General features: G+C 40.5%; 1 protein-coding gene and 1 pseudogene across 8 annotated transcripts in view; one reads left to right on the plus strand and one right to left on the minus strand.

The window, feature by feature from the left end:
• The window catches only part of CEP112 (centrosomal protein 112), a 410,940-nt gene that overhangs the window by 206,845 nt on the left and 183,784 nt on the right, over nt 1-20,311 (minus strand). For 7 of the 8 annotated variants that reach the window (XM_059147621.1, XM_059147617.1, XM_059147620.1 and 4 more), the window contains one exon: nt 17,344-17,451. The exons of the other annotated variant lie outside the window; for it this stretch is intronic. In XM_059147621.1, the coding sequence (XP_059003604.1) occupies nt 17,344-17,451 (108 nt within the window). The remainder of the gene's footprint in view (nt 1-17,343; nt 17,452-20,311) is intronic. 8 annotated transcript variants of the gene reach the window in all.
• On the plus strand, nt 4,329-4,782 carry LOC131815741 (ubiquitin-conjugating enzyme E2 N-like; annotated as a pseudogene).

Below are 20,311 nucleotides of genomic sequence, written 5' to 3' on the forward strand. Positions count from 1 at the left end.
CAGGAGGGAAAACTCCAAGTTCCCTAATCCAAAAGCAATGGGTTCTGTGCCAGGTAACTACAATAGCTATGTATATCCCTTCAGCACGTATTAAAGCAGACTGGCATGTCTTCTGGGGGAGTGAAGTGAGTAGCCCTCAAGGGCGAGCATCTGGTACAATCTGGTAGTTCCCTGATATGCTGAGCTTGATGGCTTGATGGTTGGGGCTTGGGTGAGAAAATGGTTTTACTGCCTAGAAACTATTAGTTTGAAACTGTTATTTTTGTAGGTCAAAACAGGTGATGGTACTTTATCCACTATGCTACCCCCACACTACACACGAAGTTCAAGAGTGAAATTCTGAAGTTCTGAAATCCCTGAAAGTGCAGCCCTCCATCACAGACTAAATAATTTTGCAACCAGATGATGATGTCCTTGTTCTAACTGAGACTTGATGTAAGTATCCAAAAGCAGAAGTACATTACAGGCTCTGAGAAAGACCAAGATGGAACCACTAGATAGCCAAGTCTCTGGGGGTCCTGGAATATATCTTTTTAAGCCCTGGTAACTGTTTTAGAGTGAAATCAGTGCTGGCAAATGTGGCCCGAACACTTTTTAATAATCTCATAAAGAAAAAGACAAAGGAGATGGAATAAGTCATTACTTCTCAGTATATAACCCACAGAAAACAATACATCTCAATAACATACCTCAAAGTCAGAAATTCCAAACCAGAAACATAAATTATGCAAGTGATAGAATGGGTTCAACACATTTTTAGATAAAAAATACTAACTAAAATAACCTTACCCATAATGAAATTACAAATCTATATTCTACAAACCTTGCTGAAGAATGGATTAAAACTACAGGAATTAGAAAAAGAGGCCCTCCTTGTGCTCTGGCTGGGAAAGAAAGAAGGGGAAGGAATCTCCAGTTAGGAGCCCTGGGGACAGATATGTCTTACAACTGAATGGTAGCTGCTCTAATTCCAAGTGAACAGTAGTATGAAAACCGAAGAGTTTGGAGAGACGTAAAGGCTACCTAAGCAATACGGTGTCAATCTTCATTCATGAAGCTTCCCCACAACACCCTGACAGTCACTCAGCTGCTGCTGGAATGCTTTTAGTAATAAGCGAACAAATGGCTTCCAAGGCAACTTATGCCTCATGGTGAACACACCTGACACTGGAACTTCTAAGTGAAGACAGCTGAAAAGTTGTCAGAAGAACAAAACAAATGTTAAAAACAGAACATTCACTGGCAGGAACCCAAGGAAAGAGGGCTAGCACATTGGCCATCCATGTCAGATGATGGTAGTTGAGGAAAGAAAGCAAGTTTCTGACCTGGTGAGACACACTACTCTGTCCCTCAGCAGTAATGCTGAGGAAGATCTTCTAAGAGGAAGGTGAGGAGGGTAATTGCATGGAGGACGAATGGCTGCTGGGAAGAGATGAATAAAACTGAGAAAGTGAAAAATTATGGCTGGTTCTGATGAAGCATAGGCTTCAAAGCACCCATTCAAAAGGGAAAAAATCCCTCCAATATAGACAGCAAATCCTGGGGAGAACATGAGTAAAATGTTAAAAGGCCTAGCAGATACAGGTTTCTCTAACAAGAGTTGCTCACAGCCCCAACTAAGTTCTTCTCCTTGTCCTTATCCTAATCTCAAGCTGTAGAAAGTGCTCCAACTACAACTCAGAGGAAGACATACAGCTGAAAATAAGGGCAGACAAGGAGTCAGAGAGAACTCATGCATATTATACCAAAATGAATAGTCAATTTGGACAGTGCTGCTCACTTAATGCCCAAGTGAGATGAAAGGAAAAATGTCTGAACAGCTATAAAAATATTACATCAAGTAAAAAACAAACTTTTTTTTTTTTTTTTTAAAGAGGTAGGGTGGGGGGGAAGCAGGAAGAAAGGAAGGGAGGACCACCGTTCTTGAGGGGAGAAAATATACCTTCAAAATCAGGAACAAGTGGAGCTGACAGGGAGTCCTAGTAAGACCATGAGGGCAATGAAAGAAGAACCCAAAGATGAGAAGATAAAACAGAATTAACCAAGAACCAAAAATTACCTGATCACAAAGTTAATTCTAAATTAGAAATGGCAATCAACGGAATAAACATGGCTGAAAATCAAATCACTAGCATGGACAAGGGATCCGAGATAATGAAACAGACAGAGATGATGATGTAGAGAGGAAACAGCAAAAGAAAACCCACGTACACACAGATGTATCAGAAATTTTCCCTATAATGAATGAAGAGCTAAGTGTGTATATCAAAATAGCACACTGTATACCAACAAAAGCTGTTCTTGAGGAAAATAACAGCTCAAGAATACTATAGCAAAATTCAAAACTATTGAACCCAAACCATTCTTGAAAAAAAAAAAAAACAACAACAAAAACTTGAGGATGAAATTCAGGCAACCAAGAGAAGACTAGAGGAGCTGTGTTATGGGCAATGTTTTGTGCCAAAACACAGTGGAACACCACGTACAAAGTTTTAGGGAAATGTGGGTCACCAGAGTGTGTTACGCCCAGCCCAAAATAGGGAAACACACAGTGATTCTCAAGCATGCAAAAATGCAGTGAATACAACAATGATATGTTCTTCTTGGAAAAAACGATTTAATGATGAAATCTCAGCATTCAACAGATGAATCAAAATAAAGGTATCCACTGTGGGGAAGTTGTACTAAAAGTCCTGGTGGTAAGCATATAAATGATTTAAATAAGAAACTAACTCCATGTAATTATGATAATCATGGTTAGAGAAGAGAATACAAATGATACAACTCTCCACAATGTATAAAAGAATACTACAATTGACAAAATAGAGTGGAAGAAGTGGGTGGAAGAGGTTTAAGCATGTTAATTTTATTTATTTTTTTATTATAGTGAGTAAACTAATGCTTTCAAAATTGAGCCATAAAATTCAAAATGATTCTAACATCAATGCATTTTTTAAGAGAGTACACACATACACACACACACACACAAGTGGAGGTGTGGGGGGTTGGGGAAAGGAGAGAGAGAATACCAAGCAGGTTCCACTCTCTGTGTGCACCCAACGTGAGACTTGATCCCACCACCCTCCAATCACAACCTGAGCTGAAATCAAGAGTCGGTCACTTAACCAACTAAGCCACCCATGTGCCCCAAACCTCAATGTATTTTTAATCTTTATCTCTTACTGTTCTTCGAAACCACCTCTCATCAGGCGAAGGAACATTTTTCTAAACTTCAGAAATTCCTTGTTTTCCTTTTTCTTTACTTCATCTAATTTCACATAAAATCATTTTAATAAAAGTAAGAAACAGCATCATCTCATTTCTTAAAAAATGTTTTTGTTTCTGTATCTATGTTCCCTTCTACTTATCTATGTCTCAGAAATACCAGGAATTATACTTATATCCGATTCACAGTAGTCACCACCAGAAGATAAGAATTTGGTAGAATTTCAGCTCTCTCCATTGTGTGCAGTACCACATTGGATGGCCTTTACGTGGTATTTTAAGAGCCCTTATCAAGGAACACGGTCTCCCTTCAAACACATGGGCTCTGGGTCTGTGAACTGTGAACTTAGATCTAGAAACTTAATGAAGGACCATGATTTTCCACGCAAGTGGAGAACTATCTAAAGTTCCCTTGCCCAGTCTTGACTTCTTCCTAGTGTTGTACAAATAGTACTCTCATTGGTCTCTGTCTCTCCTATGCCTCAAGAACATGCTCTATTCACTCTCATCAAAGACCCCTGCAGGCAAACCACCTTAATTAACTCCCTAGCCTTGGGGCCCATTACAGTAGTCACTTCTACCTTCAGACATTTGAGTGCCTCACCTGGTGTCTGCCATTTTGGAACCCTACCATCCTACAGGAAGTGGGCAGCCCAGTGCCGCAGCAGCATCTTAAACTCTTGGTGCCAGTGTATGGAGGAAGCCACCACGTAGCTGCTCAGCGGTATCAGGGCTCCCACCATCAGTGCATTCGTCAACACCTCAGTGAAGGCAGTACTTCTGGTCCCTCCCACGGGGTAGATTATCTGGTCTAAAGTAATAAAATCATTCTAATATTCTATTTTCCTGAGATTTTTTTTTTTTTAATCTCTTCCTTAATACTATGTGACAGCAGTTCTGGCGTGTCCTCCCTGGTTCAATTTGAGTGGAGTAGTAAGAAAGACCCCTGCCTAGTAAAAGCATCAGCTATTGTAAATGTGCTATCTTTTTTAAAAAGAGAGATGAAGGTCAGTTCAAATACCGTGAGCAATTATACGTATCGGGTAGTTCAAGGGGTACTTTCCTTTAAAGAGGGAGCCACTGACCAGAGGCCATCTCGGGATCTGACAAGATGGCCAGGCCGTCCTGCAGGATTATCAAGGAAACCCAGCACTTGCTGGCAGAACCAGTTCCTGGCATTAAAGCAGAACCAGATGAGATTAACACCCATTATTTTTGTGCTGGGCCCCAGGATTCCCCCTTTGAGGGAGGGACTTTTAAGCTTGAACTATTCCTACCAGAAGAATACCCAAAGGCAGCCCCTAACGAACATTTCATGACCAAAATTTATCATCCTAATGTAGACAAGTTGGGAAGAGTACATTCAGATACTCTGAAAGGTAAGTGGTCCCCAGCACGGCAGATCTGCACAGGTCTGCTATGGATCCCGGCTTTGTTATGTGCTCCGATTCAGATGGTCCACTAGCAAAGGATGCAGCAGAGCAGTGGGAGAACAGGGCCCACGCATAGAAAACAGCTAGAGCATGGACTAGGCTATATGCCATAAATAATATTTAAAATCGATCTGATCATCAAGTGTGCATCATTTGTCCTGTTCTGCCAAGACTTCTTTCTTTTTGGTTTGCATTTAATGGACATAGTCTTAGAAATACCACACAATAAAAGCCCAGACATCTTCAGTCCTTTGGTGATTAAATACACATTAGCGAATCTGTGTCTTGTCCTGATTCACCGTGAATCATGAGCACTGTGAATCACTGTAAAGCATGAGCAGAGGCTAGAAGTACCATCTGGATGGTTGTGAAACCTTTAAAAGCAGTGGCCCTTCTCTGCTTTTATTCATTTTCCTTATCCTGATTTAAGTGTAGAGCACTGTGAATGAAGGTAATTGTCAGGGTTAGCTGCAGGGGGGTGGGTGTTTTTCTTTATTACCTTTTTTTGAGGGGGAGAAGTTCTACTTTAATTTTATGGGCTCCTTGCCCCCTTTTTATGGGGATCTAATTGCACTAGTTAAAAGCAGCTAACCAGTTCTTTCGAATATGCTCTCTAGGCTATGTCTAACTTTATTTAGATGCTGTAGTTGGTCAGGCTTGACTGTTTAAACCAAAATGGGAACATTAAACAAACATCACAGCCCTCACTAATAACATTGTGACTTTGCTGTCAAAGGTAGAATCCTTCCTTTAAGAAAAAGCTTGTGACCATTTTGAATGGCTTTCTGGAAATTTCTGTAGATCTTATGTTTTAGTGAAATATTTTTTGTTATTTTAAAAAAAATTTTTTAAATAAAGAGTGAGCCATAAAAAAAAAAAGAAAACAACAAGGAGTTTTCAGGGAGTCAGAGTCTGTGTAACACGATGAGCACTGAGTAACGTGTAGAACACCTGGGTCACGACATTGCACACCTGAAACTAACATGCTGCATGTCAACTCACCGGAATCCAAATAAAAACTTTAAAAAAAAAAAAGATAAATGTAAGGACATATATAAATCTGCTCTGAGCTTTTGGAGTCAAAGTAAAAATTAAGCACAAGTCAGCACAGAAAATGCACAGCACAGTCTGACTAGGCATGGCCCCATCCCCTGCAAATAGCAAAACGTCGTCAGAGTGTGAAGAGCAGGAGAAGAATTTGTGATTAGTGGGTGGCCATGTGGCTCCAGGCCTAGGTGACATCCACTACAACAAGAAAACCCATCTATGAAAGCTCTTTGTCAACAGTTCAGTTTAGTTAGGCAAGTTCTCTTTTTTAGAACACAATGTAGCGGAGCTCGCTGCTTTCCGAGACGGAAAGAGGACCGGCCAGCACACAGAGCCGGTTCTCCTTTGCCTCTCCAGGGAGGCTTCGACAGCCTTCGACACGTGGCTGCTGAGGCTCGGGAAGCTCAGGAGGCCCAAGGGGAGAGGCTGGAGGTGCAGCAGCGGCCACGGAGGAACGCGGATGCCGGGAAGGCCGTGGGGGTGGGAAGCTAGTACACTTCTTGGCAGTCTCCTTCCACGCTTTAAAACAGTCACCTGCCACCCGCAGGGCGTGGGTGGCAATAATGACCCTATGCTTTATTACTTTTTGAAAAATTTGCTACTATTTTCTGTGTGTTTATCTGCCAGATCTCAATGAAAACCCAGGATTTGTTCAGATAGTCAAATCCTTCAAGCTTTTTCTTCGTCATTTAATGATGGTCAATTCAAGCTGTTCAACTTGAGAAAATTCATTAACTAAGAATTCACCCTCTTAGATAGAGTTCAACATTTTGGGGGAAAACATGTCTCCACTGTACATTTTAGTTTTAATTTATTTTACCTTCTATCTGTTCCTCTAAAACACATTCAGTCTTCTTGACCTGGCACATCAGTGCTGCTGAACGATAGGAAAGACAAAAATCAACAGTTGCCCAGCTAGTATGGAACTTAGAAAGACAAGCAGCTCAACCAAGCTATAAACTCCTCCAAATATGGCCTATCCTTTTACTTTCTTTTTACTTTCCGCACACCACCTACTCCAAGGCTCCACGATCACTTATCGTTTTGAATGGAACAGGTGGCATTCAGGAACAGCCGAACAGAAGCAGTCAGAGGGGAACTACTTCATCTTCCTTGTCATCAACTGACGTGTCTACCTGCCTAGTCTCTGCCTTCCCTCGAGTGCGTAGCTGTCCTCGCTGTCACCTCAGCGCTGTCCTCTGCACCACGCCCTCCCCTCTTGCCAGATCAAGCCCTTGCTCCCACAATCATCCCACCGCTGCCTACCTTGTCGCCATTTTCTTCTCCAGTGGATCATGCTCATCGACAAACAAACGTTTGTACTTACCTCATTTTCTAAGAACTTTCCATTGGCCCTACATATCCCTCAAGCTTCCACCTCATTCTTCTGCTCCCCTTTCTTTCAAAATTCCTCAAACGGGATGTTCGTATCCCATTCTCAGTCTACACAGGCTTTTGTTCCCACATTCCTCTGAAACTGGCCTTGACAAGGTGGCGAGAGGCCTTCTTGCCAAATCCAATGGTCAGTTCTCAGTCCCCATCTAACCTCCCCAGTTGGCAGCCCCTGAAACAACTGGCTGCTCACTTCTTCCTTCGGAAAACACTTGCTGCACACGAGTTATGTGAAACCAGACCTTCTCAATTTCCCTGCTCCCTTACTGGCTACTCCTACCCAGTCTCTTGTTTTTCCTCCATCTCTTCCCCATCTCTAAGCACCATAGTGACCCTGGGAAGAGTACTGGGACTTCCTTTCTCTTCTCTCTCTACTCATGGGTCCATGTCTGTCACCACCCTTCACCTGGTTGTTCGGCCAGAAAACGGAGGAGTCCCGCTTGAGTTCCCTCCTCCCTCTCACACTCCATTTCACATCCATTAACAAGTCCTTCCTGCCAAACACATCCCAATCTGACCACTTGCCATCACCCCCAGCACAGCCCCCAGGTCCAAGCCATGGTAACCTCTCAACAGATGCCTGCTATCTCTCCTAACTAGCCCTCTGACCCCGCATCCCTAACAACGCTCCACACACCAGCTAGAGAAATCTTTTTTTTTTTTTTTTAAAGAATTTTATTTATTTATTTGACAGAGATCACAACCAGGCAGAAAGATAGGCAGAGAGAGAGGGGGAAGCAGGCTCCCCACTTAGCAAAGAGCCCGATGCGGAGCTCGATCCCAGGACCCTGGGATCATGACCTGATCTGAAGGCAGAGGCTTTAACCCACCGAGCCACCCAGGCACCCTATAGAAATCTTTTTGAAACTCAGACCAGTTTTTGCTCAAATGCTCCAATGGCTTTCTGTCATACTCAGAAGAAAACCTAAACTTTCCACCACAGTTCACAGAATTTGATATAAGCTGCCCACAGCTTAACCTTGACTCCTAACACTCTCTCCCTAACTCACTCCATTCCAGTCACATACCAATCCATTCTCTCTGCACAAAATATTCTCTCCTTACTCCAAGTTTTATATAGTTTCCTCCTTCCCTTCATGAAGGTTTTAATTTGAGTATTACTTCTACAGAGCCTTTCACAGGCCACATCTAAAATAACACCTTACGTGAAACAACAACCCTGTATAAAACTGCCCTTCACTCTGAACACCTTTCATAGCATATCCTTTCATAGCAATTATCATTACCTTACCTTACTTTTGGGCAAGAGAGAGAGAGAGGTATCGCTGTTGTCTCCTCTACCATAAGAGCAGAGACGCTATTTTGTTCACTGCCACATCCTAAGGCACTGGAACAATGGTTAGCACAAAGTAGGTGCTCAATAAACATTTGTCAAATAATGAATGATTAGAAAGACACTGCTTCTATTGCAGACTTCTGAGTTATCTAGGGAATGGGAATCATTAATCAGCCATATCACTATCTAGGAAAAAAAAATTTTTTTTTGTAGTTTTTACTTTACTTTCTTTTCCTTTTTTGAGAGAGCACATGAGCAGGGCTGGGGGAGGTGGGGGCAGGTCCCGAAGGGAAGGGAGAGAAATAATTTTAAGCAGGCTCCACACCCAGCACAGAGCCCAACGTGGGGCTTGATCTCACAACCCTGAGATCATGACCTGAGCTGAAATCCTGAAACAATTGCTTAAGTGACTGAGCCACCCAGGTGCCCCATAAGAAACATCTTTAAAATAAAGTATCCTAAAACACAACATACAAACTTCATACCACAGTTTTTGAAAAGAACTGTGTTCATCTTTGCCCACTTAATTCCCACTCCATATAAAAGTGCCATTTGTTTTAACCTAGATGAGAAAAGTTAAAAACAAATAACTAGGAAGAGGAGGCCTGCTTTAAGTCTACCCAAGTTTTTAGACTATGTTCCTAAAAAATCGAGGTAACTGAAATATTTACAGGGGAAAATTGGGAATTGCATGCTATCTGCTAATTAAATATCTCAACTGATCCTAAAACTTCCCAACTACTTATCTTGCATAATTTGTCTCATCCTTACCCTGTCTTTGCTACCAAAATACTTTGAAGTTTCAAATAAGAGTAACGTGTAAGCAGCTGGTCCCTTCAATGTTTTTTATGATCATTAACAATAAGTATTTATTCTTTCCCGAGAATTTGACCACTTGTTTATCTGTTGAACTACATTTCCCTTTAAAGGCTTTATAGTGAAAAGAGAAGATATAAAATAGAAGACTAAAGAATGATACGACAGGATTGCCAAAAAAATCTCCATAGTTCAGGAAATCCTAGCATGCCTGGTTTGTTGTTTGTTTCCAGCTTGAATGAGGTTTGTGCAGACAATTAGAATTGTCTTTTTGTTCCAATGGGTTATACAGGAAAGAAACAGGAAATCTTGATGAAAGCTTGGGCTTTACAGGATATTTGTGTGAGTGTTTAGCCCATGCGTTTGATGTTTTTCTCTCCACATCTGCTCACTTTATGCCTGCATTCTGGCAAAAATATTTTAAAATACCACTTTGCTTTTTTCACTTCGTTTCAGTTCCTGGCATGATGCTTCCTATACAGGGTGGGGGGGGGGGGCTCAGAAATGAAAACCGAATAAGGAAACTGAGACCCCAAAAGCACAAGTCATTCATTTCCTTTGGACGGCAAGTCCCTCTTTATCAAATGGGAGGATGAGGCCAGATAAGGGCTTCTAAACTTTTCCACCAAAGTACCCCCAGCAGCAGTGAAAACAAATAGCACCCCTCTGGGCAATCTGAGGGCATAGCCCGAAGCAGACTCTGCAAGCTGGAGGTTTCTTTGAAATGTCCTATTTCATCTCAAAAATTCATGAGAACTGTGCATTTTTCAAAACAGGAAAGTCTCTGTTTGTTTTAATATGATTGTTACCTCAGTAGTAAAACTGCTTCGCTTTCCCACAAAATAACCAAGTGACTCCAACCTTCCAGGAAGCCTGTATGCGGCCCACACACCCCCTGGCCCTGGCTGACCACCCCAGGATCACCCACCCCGGGCTGAGTGGAGACAGGGGCCTGGGTGACGGGAGTCTACGTTCCCTGCCCGTGTATATCACACTTTATAGAAAAGTCAGAGTAAGAGAGACGTTGTCACACTTGCACAAAATGGCAGCTGAGAAGGGAGGCAGAAGCCCTGAAGGACAGCCAGCTAGACAGGCAGGTAAGTAAACAGGTCAGTGGGGGGGCAGAGATCTCTCCATATGTTGCAAGATACACACATGGGCTGAGTGTCTCATCAGGCAAAAGAACAGACAATCACAGAACACTGGTTTAAACGGGACCTCAGCGGTAGGCCAGCCCCGCCTCCCAATGTACAGCGTCCCCCTACAATACTCCCAAGGGCTACTTCAAACTTACTTTCTTCCAAGATAAACCGCAGCACACTTGAATAGTGTTTTAGGGAAGAATGACTTTGAAACGACTCAAAATATGCCTCCCAGTTATTATCTATACAGGGGTTCCATTTCTGCCCCCAGGAAGGGCAAGGGGAGTCCGTTTAGAGTGGAGGATAGGAGCATGGCTGGGGACCAGGGTCGGATTCTTTCACCTGTTAAGGGTGTGGGGGCTTGGTCAGGTCCCTTAAGAGGAGGTGCTTCAGTTCCTAAATCTAGAAGATGGGGATAAGACATAATGGTCTCGGGGCGCCTGGGTAGCTCAGTGGGTTAAGCCTCTGCCTTCAGCTCAGGTTATGATATCAGGGTCCTGGGATCGAGCTCTACATGGGGCTCTCTGTTCAGCGAGGAGCCTGCTTCCCCCTCTCTCTGCCGGCCTCTCTGCCTACTTGTGATCTCTGACTGTCAAATAAATAAATAAAATCTTATTTAAAAAAAAAAAAAAGAATTACCGGTCTCTGCCTCACAAGACAGCTGTGGGGAGGGAGGTGGCTGAACTCATACACGTACCCAGAAGGCGGTACGTGGCCCCGAACCGGTCCTTCTAACTGCTGGCTACTGGGATATTCCCACATAGATTGATCCTACTATTTCCTAGATGGCAGACCTTGAATTTAAGAACCAACAGATATGCTATTCTCTGTAGGCTTATTTTCTCTTTTCCAAATTCCTTTAAATATTTTCTCTTATCAAGTTCCAAGTCTTTCTATATTCTGGAGACTTTCGTTTGAACACAGCTTTGCCAGTGTCCTACTTCAAATGTAGTGGCCACAATGGACATATTCCGTACATGACCTGATACGGAAACAGTGCACTGGGCCCATTATGCCATCACCCCAGGCGTGTCTTTCTGTCTGCCTTGCTGTTTCCATCCTTTATACTCACCAACCCCACCCGGCCTGGGGTTTTTTTCCCAATAATTTTTTAAATCTAAGCATAGGATTTTATATTCAATCCTAATAAATTTAATCATCTTAATTTCAGCTGTCTAAAGCTTCAGAGTACTGGTTTTCATGCCTTACTTGTTAACTGCTCCTCTGAGCTCTAGGGAAGCAGGGAAATTTAGGTCCGTCTCGTCATCTGGTGATGGACACACTGAGAAATCTCACTTCAAGTCGAGAATTGGTCATTCAGAGATGGCCCTTTGAACCATCACTTAGCCACATAAAATGCACCAATACCTAAACCATGTCTTCCCACATCGCCTTCATGAAGGACCTTACCAGATGGCTCAGTGAAGCCCAGCGCTCCTTGCCTTATCTACCGGCCTGAACCCCCGTTCAAAGAAGGAAATGAGCTTAGTTTAATCGGCTTCGTTTTCAGTGAACTTGTGCTAGCTTGTAGGAACCACAGCTATACGCCTATCATTTCTCGTGATAAACTTTCACAGTAAAAATCTTAACAATTTGGAGTGGTCTGGGGGAATACTGTTCCAGTTAATAAAATTTTCTGCCAGAAAGGGTTTTAAAAAGTTGGTATATTATCACATCAATAAATATTCTCCTAAAATTTACTGGCTCATATTCCTCTTGCCTTTGTCTTTCCCTAGTGAGTGACTGCCTGGAATCTTCACTCTCAACACCGAGTCTAATGAACGTGCCTATAGATATAAGAAGAATAAAATGGGTGAAATCACCAAGATCTGAGAGATTCTTGTGTGAATTTTTTAAAAAAAATTCCTGTCGCACATTTGCAGGACTCTTGTGCCATTTATCCCTTTTTCATGAAAATGAAGTACAGAAAATGAAGTACAGAAATTAAAGCAACAGCATGCAGTTTCTTTTCTTTTTTTTTTTAAGAGTTTATTTATTTATTCATGAGAGACAGAGGGTGGGGGGCAGAGGCAGAGGCCGAGGGGGGAGCAGGCTCCCTGCTGAGCGGGGAGCACCATGTGGGACTCAATCCCAAGACCCTGGGATCACGGCACTTAACTGACTGAGCCACCCAGGGCCCCCCACCTTTTTCTTTCTTTTCTTTTCTTCTCTTCTCTTTCTTTCTTTCTTTCTTTTGAGAGAGCATGAGCAGGGGCAGAGGGAGAGGAAGAGAGAGAATCTTAAACAGGCTCCACGCCCAGCACGGAGCTGGACATGGGACTCAATCCCTCAACCCGGAGATCATAACTTGAGCCGAAATGAAGAGTCAGATGCCCAACCGACTGAGCCACCCAGGCATCCCAACAGCATGCCGTTTCTATTAATAGTATCAATTCTTTAAAAAAATAATTTTCCTTATTAAGTATCTTTAAGGAAGACTATATACAAAGACAAAACTTTGGTAGATTTTTAAAACCATCATTCTGAGAAAAGCCTTTGAAACTTACATTCTTTCAAACAAGTTTGTGTAAGTGTATTTCTTTTTCAAGTTTTCATTTCAATTCAAGTTAGTTAACATATATGGTAAATTGGTTTCAGGTGTAGAATTTAGTGATTCATCACTGTGTAAGTATATTTTTAAATTAAAAACATGATTGTTACACTAAAAAAAAAAAATCATGGGTCGCCTGGGTGGCTCAGTGAGTTAAAGCCTCTGCCTTCAGCTCGGGTCATGATCTCAGGGTCCTGGGATTGAGCCCCACATCAGGCTCTCTGCTCAGCAGGGAGCCTGCTTCCTCCTCTCTCTGCCTGCCTCTCTACCTGCTTGTGATCTCTGTCAAATAAATTTAAAAAAATCTTTTAAAAAAAAAATCACAATGTGGAAAGTAGGGAGTATAGAAAAAGCATCGACCATGATTCTATCACCTAAAAAATAGTTAACATTATTGTTTGAGTATTTTTGAGATTAAAAATAATTGGGTTAGTGGAGTAAATACTTCTTATGACTCTTGGTAGATCCTGCCGAAACTCTCTCCAAAAAGGCTGCATTAATTTAAATGCCATCAGCAATATATGAAGTACAAATTTCACTAAACTTTTGCCAACTTTAGAGGTTTATCATTTTTAATTCTAATTTGCATTTTTATTAATATAAGGCTGGAGATGTTTTTACATCACTTATTCAATTCATTTCTTATCTGTTTCTGTCCTTTGCCGGGACATTTGTTGGGACAGTAATGATTTTCTTATGATTTGTGCTTATTATTTTATATGCTAAATATTTTTATTTGTTATATATTTACCAATTTCATGAGAGAGTCATTCTTTGCCTATCACATTCATTGCAAATAGTATTTGTTTTAACTTAAAATAATTTTTATTTAGTCAAATACTAACTTCCCATGGTGGGTTTTTCTTATGTGCCCAACTTTAAAAAGCCCGAGTTGTGCCAAATCCATCACAAAATAAAAGCAAATCAGGCACTGAAGTCACTTGGCTATATATGATTAGAAATTTGTCATCTACAGGGTGCCTGGGTGGCTCAGTGGGTTAAGCCTCTGCCTTCGGCTCAGGTCATGATCTCAGGGTTCTGGGATCGAGCCTGCTTCTCTCTCTCTCTCTCTGTCTGCCTCTCTGCCTGCTTGTGATCTGTCAAATAAATAAATAAAATCTTAGAAAAAAAAAGAAATTTGTCATCTACAAGGTTATCATCAAAATGAAAATATAATTTTAAAAATTTATTTATTTTTTTGAGAGACAGAGCGAGTGAATGGGGGGTGAGAGGCAGAGGAAGGGCAGGAGGGGCAGAAGGAGAGGGACACAATGTCCAGCAAACTCTTCACTGAGCGCAAAGCCCAACTCGGGGCTTGATCTCACAACCCTGAGATCATGACAAGACCAGAGCTGAAACCAAGAGTCAGACGCTCAACAGACTGAGCCTACCAGACACACCTGAAAATGTAATTTTTTAAAGTCTTAAAGAGAATGCTTCTCCCCCTTATACTCAGCCTGAAACACAATAGCTGCTCAGTCATATCTGTGTCATAGAAACGGTTTTTAACTTGCTGGGTTTCCTCTCTTCCGTGTTCCTCCACCAGCTTACTCAGAGGAACTGACGTTTTTCTTGTTTCTATCTTTGCTTTTAATGTTGCTTTTAATCCCCAAATGATCTCAATTATATCTCATAACTAAAGCACAATAATATGTAACACATTTTGCCCTTCCTTAATATTCTTATTTATAGGACCACCTGGGTGGCTCAGTCATTAAGCATCTGCCTTCGGCTCAGGTCATGATCCCGGGGTCCTGGGATCGAGCCCCCAAGTCGGGTCCCTGCTCGGTGGGAAGCCTGGAACACAAGCCCCCTACTTGTGTTCCCTCTCTCACTGTGTCTATCTGTCAAATAAATAAATAAAATCTTCAAAAAAATTCTTATTTATATTTGGTCATCTCGGTTTCCTTCTCATCCCCACTTCCCAATCCAATTAATTATTAAACAATGCAATGAATTCTATCATGTATTTCTCATATCAACTCAGTTACAGAAACATAATTTAATAGAGGTTGGAAGAAATAGAAGAGAAAGTTTCTGTTCCATTGTAGACTACACTCCATTCTGGGAAAAAAGAACTCTTTATGATATTTTACAATACAAGAACTGATTTAAGTGTACGGAATAATGAGATGATTAATGCCATAATTTCAGAGAAGGAAGAAATGGGCCAAAAAGGTCACAAGACATTTTAGGTAAGTGTTGGAGCAGGAAGCAAGTTTTGAAACCCGGGCATGATTTGCGCAGACAGAATGGAGGAAGATAAGGCAGATAATACAAATAACAAAGAAGGACCAATTTGCAAACTTCACACCATCATTATGAAAGTAACTCAGGTATTTTTACCAACATTTTCTGATAAGTGAACGACAACAACACACAGCCATAGGGTCACATGTCAGATCAGATTTCCTTTTCATGGAACTCAATTGAGGCCCTAATTGCTACACTTAGGAGTGAGATTCAATTTAGTAATCACGAGGCATTAATTAGTTTTTGATGTATTAGCCACTTATAAGGAATTGCAAATCCAATAATAAAAAAATTACTCAAGTTTTCAGAATAAAAAGGTTCAAAAAAATGTTTCTTAACTTCGTGATTAAGCTAACTAACATTTTCCCAGATGTTAAGGAAACAAGGCAAGCAAATTAGACAAACAAGTAAAAATTAATAACCACCTTGAATATTCTAAGAATTAGCAGGAATATATTTTTAGAGAAGATGAAAATAAAAATTTTTTATAGAATAAATAAGACACAGAGCACTAAGAACAAAATCCAAACCTCTTACACTGCCCCAGACATCCTGGTCCTAGCCCAAACCGAGTTCTCACCCCCTCTCCTACACCTGAAACCTTCACCTCCACACTTGTGCTGAACCGGCCTTTTCTGTCATTTTCATTCCTCGAACACTTCCAACTTGCTGTCATCTCAGATCCTTGCACTCTCTGTTTCCCCAGCCTAGAATACTTCATGCGACTTCATGGCTAGCTCACCCAGAGTTTTCAAGATTCTTAGCACAAAGCTCCCCAGCTAGGAGGGATTCCCTGACCATCCATCAATGCTGGTAATCCCCTTCCCACCTCCACCCAACAAGGCTTCTGTACACACCTTCTTTCTCCTTCAGAAATCACTTCGAAATTATTTAGTGTTTTGTTTTGTCTTGTTTTTTATTAATGGCCTAGCTACCTGCCCAAATTCAGTAAATGCTCTGTTAGCCATTTGGATATCTGCTCCAAAGAAATGTCTGTTCATGTCTTCTGCCCATTTCTTGACTGGATTGTTTTTTGTTCTTTAGGTACTGAGTTTGATAAGTTCTTTATAGAAGCCCAATGACCCAGAAATTACACTACTAGGTATTTATCCAAAGGATAGAAACATAGTGATTCAAAGGAAACATGCACCACAATGTTTATAAAGCAATGTCCACAACAGCCAAAAGAAGGAAAGAGCCCAGATGTCCACTGACACATGAATGGACAAAGAAGAAGTGCCATACGTACATAATGGAAAACTACTCAGCTATCAAAACAAATAAACAAATAAAATGACATGGATGGAACTAGAGAGTATTATGCTAAGCGAAATAAGTCAATCAGAGAAAGATAATTATATGATTTCACTCAGATGTGGAATTTAAGAAACAAAACAGGTGAACAACGGGGAATGGAATGAAAAGCAAAATGACATAAAAACAGAGAGGGAGGCAAACCATAAGACACTCTTAACTATAAGAAACAAACTGAGGGTTCCTGGAGGGGAAGTGGCTAGTGGGGATAGGATAACTGGGTGATGGGCATTAAGAAGGGCATGTGATATAGAGCACTGGGTGTATATGTGACTGATGAATCACTCAACTCCACCCTTGAAACTAGTAATACACTATATGTTAATAAAATTTAAATAAAAAATTTTAAAAAATTATTATAAAATAATGTAGTATATGCACTGTTAGAAAAGGACCATTGTCAGTCTAACTTACTGCTCTGCCCAGAATCAGGACATGGTAGGTACCCAAAACTACTTCTTAAATAAATGAACAAGTCAGACTTCTGATCTGACAGGAACAGAAGGACACAAGAATCACAATAAATGCTTCAATTAAACATGCAGATTAACAAATCATTGGAATAGACTTCAGGAAAGACCTAACATCCTATTTCTGGATTTTACTGAAACATTTTGCTTTAAATGATTCACATATATCAGTAATAACATTCTTAGTAATATTTTCATTGTGCAAGGATTTGATGTTATGATGAGATATTTAAGGTTTTATTTTTAAGTAATCTCTACACCCAGTGTGGGTCTCAAACTTACAACCCCAAGATCAAGAGTGACATGCTCCACCAACTAAGCCAGATAGGTGCCACTGAGATTTTTAAAAGAGAGATTATAAATGCATTTAAAAATTTCAATGGCATCAAAATGAAAGACCAACCTGCTGTTCATATCGTTGCTTGACATCCTCCAGCTGCCATAAAAACTCCTTTGATTGTTTCTCACGAAGAGACTTGGATCTAGTTAGATCTGCTTCCACTTTTTCCATCTATAAAATTTAAAAATCAAATATATTTTTAAACAAAAAATTAATTTTTTAATTTAATTTTTCATGCTTTTGTAATTTATCTATTCATTAAAATGGCAGATTTTAAATACCCTTTATCAATCATAATGGTGAATTTAAAAATGATAAGAAAATGAAAGCTATATCAATTTATTTATATATATTTAATAGTTTAAGCCAGGGAAATTAATACTGTACATACTTTATTAAACTCTAATGTTATAATAACGTTGTAATGGAAATATACTTCTGAGCATTCAAATATTCAACAAGAATTTTTAAGGCCTTGGCATGTGCTGAAGGGGAGAAAATATTTGCAAGTCATATACGTGATAAGGGACTTGTATCAAGAGTATATAAAGAATGCCTACAGCCCAGTAATGAATGGGCAATTATACTCAATTTTAAAATGGGCAAAGGAACAGAAAAGGTATCTTCTCCAAAGAAGATACACAACTGGCCAATAAGCATCTGAGAAGATGCCAACATCACTGCCATTAGGCAATTTCAAATTGGAACAATAATGACATACCACTTCATACCCACTATCAAAGGATGCTTTAATCCAGACCAATTATATCAAGTGTTGGTGAAGATGTGGAGAAATCAGGACCCTCATGCCCTGCTGGTGGGAATGTGAAATGGAAGATGGTTTGGCAGTTCCTCAAAAGGATAAACAGGGTTCCCATATGAGCCAGGAATTCCACTCCTCAGTGAGAAATTAAAACACACATCCACACCAAAACTTGTGTACAAATGTTCGTAGCAGCATTATTCATTAGCCAAAAAGAAGAACTAACCCAGATGTTCATCAATGGATGACAGATAAACAAAAACAGGTCTATCCATACATAGGAGTGTCATTCAACCACAACAAGGAATGAAATACTAATACATGTTATACATCATAACATGGATGACCCTTGTAAGTGTTATGCTAAGTGAAAGGAGATGGTTGCAAAAGACTATGTGTTATATGATTCCATTTGTATTAAATATCCAGAAGGCAAATCCATAGAAACAGAAAGCAGACTAGTGGTTGCCTAGGGAGAGAGGGAATTGGGGGGTGGGCACTGACTGCTAAAGGGTATCAGATTTCTTTTGGGGGCAATGGTAATTTAAAATTGATTGTGCGGAGGTGCCTTGGTGGCACAGTGAGTTAAGCAACTGACTCTTGGTTTCAGCTTGGATTGTGATCTTGGGGTCATGAGATGGAGCCCCAAGATAGGCTCCATGGTCTGTGTGGAAGTCTGCTTGGGCTTGTCTCCCTCTCCCTCTGTCCTTTCATGTCTCTCTGCCCCTCCTGCTCACGCTCTCTCTAAAACAAATGAATAAATCTTTTAAGAAATTGATTGTGCTGATGGTTACACAATTTGTGAATATATTAAAAATGATTCAATTGTACACATATAATGAATTGTTATGTGTGAATTATATCCCTTTTAAAATTTTTTAAGTAGGTTCAATGCTGGGCAACTCGAGGCTTAATTTCACCACCCAAGATCAAGACCTGAGCTGAGAACAAGAGTTGGGACACTTAACTAATTAAGCCACCTGGCCACCCCATATGTGAGTTATATCTTAATAAAGGTGTTATTATAGAAAAAATTAAAAGTCAAACACTATGCCATATTCCATGAGGTCTCACATGATCTAATCCTAGGTACCTCTCTCCATTCATCTCTGCTACTCTATATAACCACCACCACTCCAGCCCACCTGTCTCCTTGCTGGGCTGGAGACATGCCAGAGATGCTCTTGCCTTGGTGTTCAGCAGCTTCCCCTCAGATGGTCACACAGCTTCTTTCTCTAAGTCAAGTTTCTGTTCAGATGTCATCTTTGTACTGAAGCCTCCCTGACCAGCCTAGTTAAATAGCAGCCCACCTCCCCGTCATCACAGTCTCCTTTGCCCTGACCTACTGTTCCTTTTTATCATAGGACATATCACCTTCAAGTATACTATACAACTTACTTACTCCTTAGGGCTCATTTTAATGTCTGCCTCACCCATGGTAAAGGAACTCCACGTTCACCCATGTATCCCAATGACTTAGCCCCCTGCCCAGCACCTATAGGGCCTCAGTAGTCAAATGAAGAAGAAAAAGAAAAAAGGCAAACCAAGTGTATGAAACTAGGTTTGAGATTTGATGAATAAGTAATTTTCAACATTTAATAGTGCGAGAGTTTCGATAACATACAAGATCATGTTGAATCTGACATTTGTCACACATAAAATTAGAGATAATGTATGATTATCTCTGCTCTTGCCAGATTCTTGTTTATATGTGCCAAGAAAGAAATATTCTCACAGATAGTAATGAAAAATCGCTTCCTATAATATGAAAATCACACCTTGTATTCCTAGTACAGTTTTTCATTTGTCTTTCTTCCCCTGATTTGATTTTGTCTCAGAAGATATCTTTCTTGAGACAACTGTCAGTTAATGTGATAATCATCTTACCACTGGCTACTTTATATTATTTATTATTCTGCTGCTGCACTGATAGCTTGAGATATTTCTTTTTCTTTTTCTTCCCCAGCTTGTATCCAATGCTCTCTTGCGGGTTACCTTTGGTAACTGCTAGGATTGGACAAAACATGAACATTAGGGGAAATGAATCCTAAAAGTCCTTCCTTCACAGTTTTTCATCTTAAATTAAAAAAAAAAAATTCAAATGCATTTACTAAGACATGATTAAACTTTAAGGCTCTAGGAACAAAGCTCTTCAGTGAAGAGCACCCAGTCACACTGGAGGAGAATAAAATGCATATGGCCACTCACTGCTGTGCTATCCAACAGTCCATTCCAGAGTCTGTTTCTCACACCCAGGTCTGAAGGATC

This window comes from Mustela lutreola, chromosome 15, assembly GCF_030435805.1.
Source record: "Mustela lutreola isolate mMusLut2 chromosome 15, mMusLut2.pri, whole genome shotgun sequence".
NCBI lineage: Eukaryota > Metazoa > Chordata > Mammalia > Carnivora > Mustelidae > Mustela > Mustela lutreola.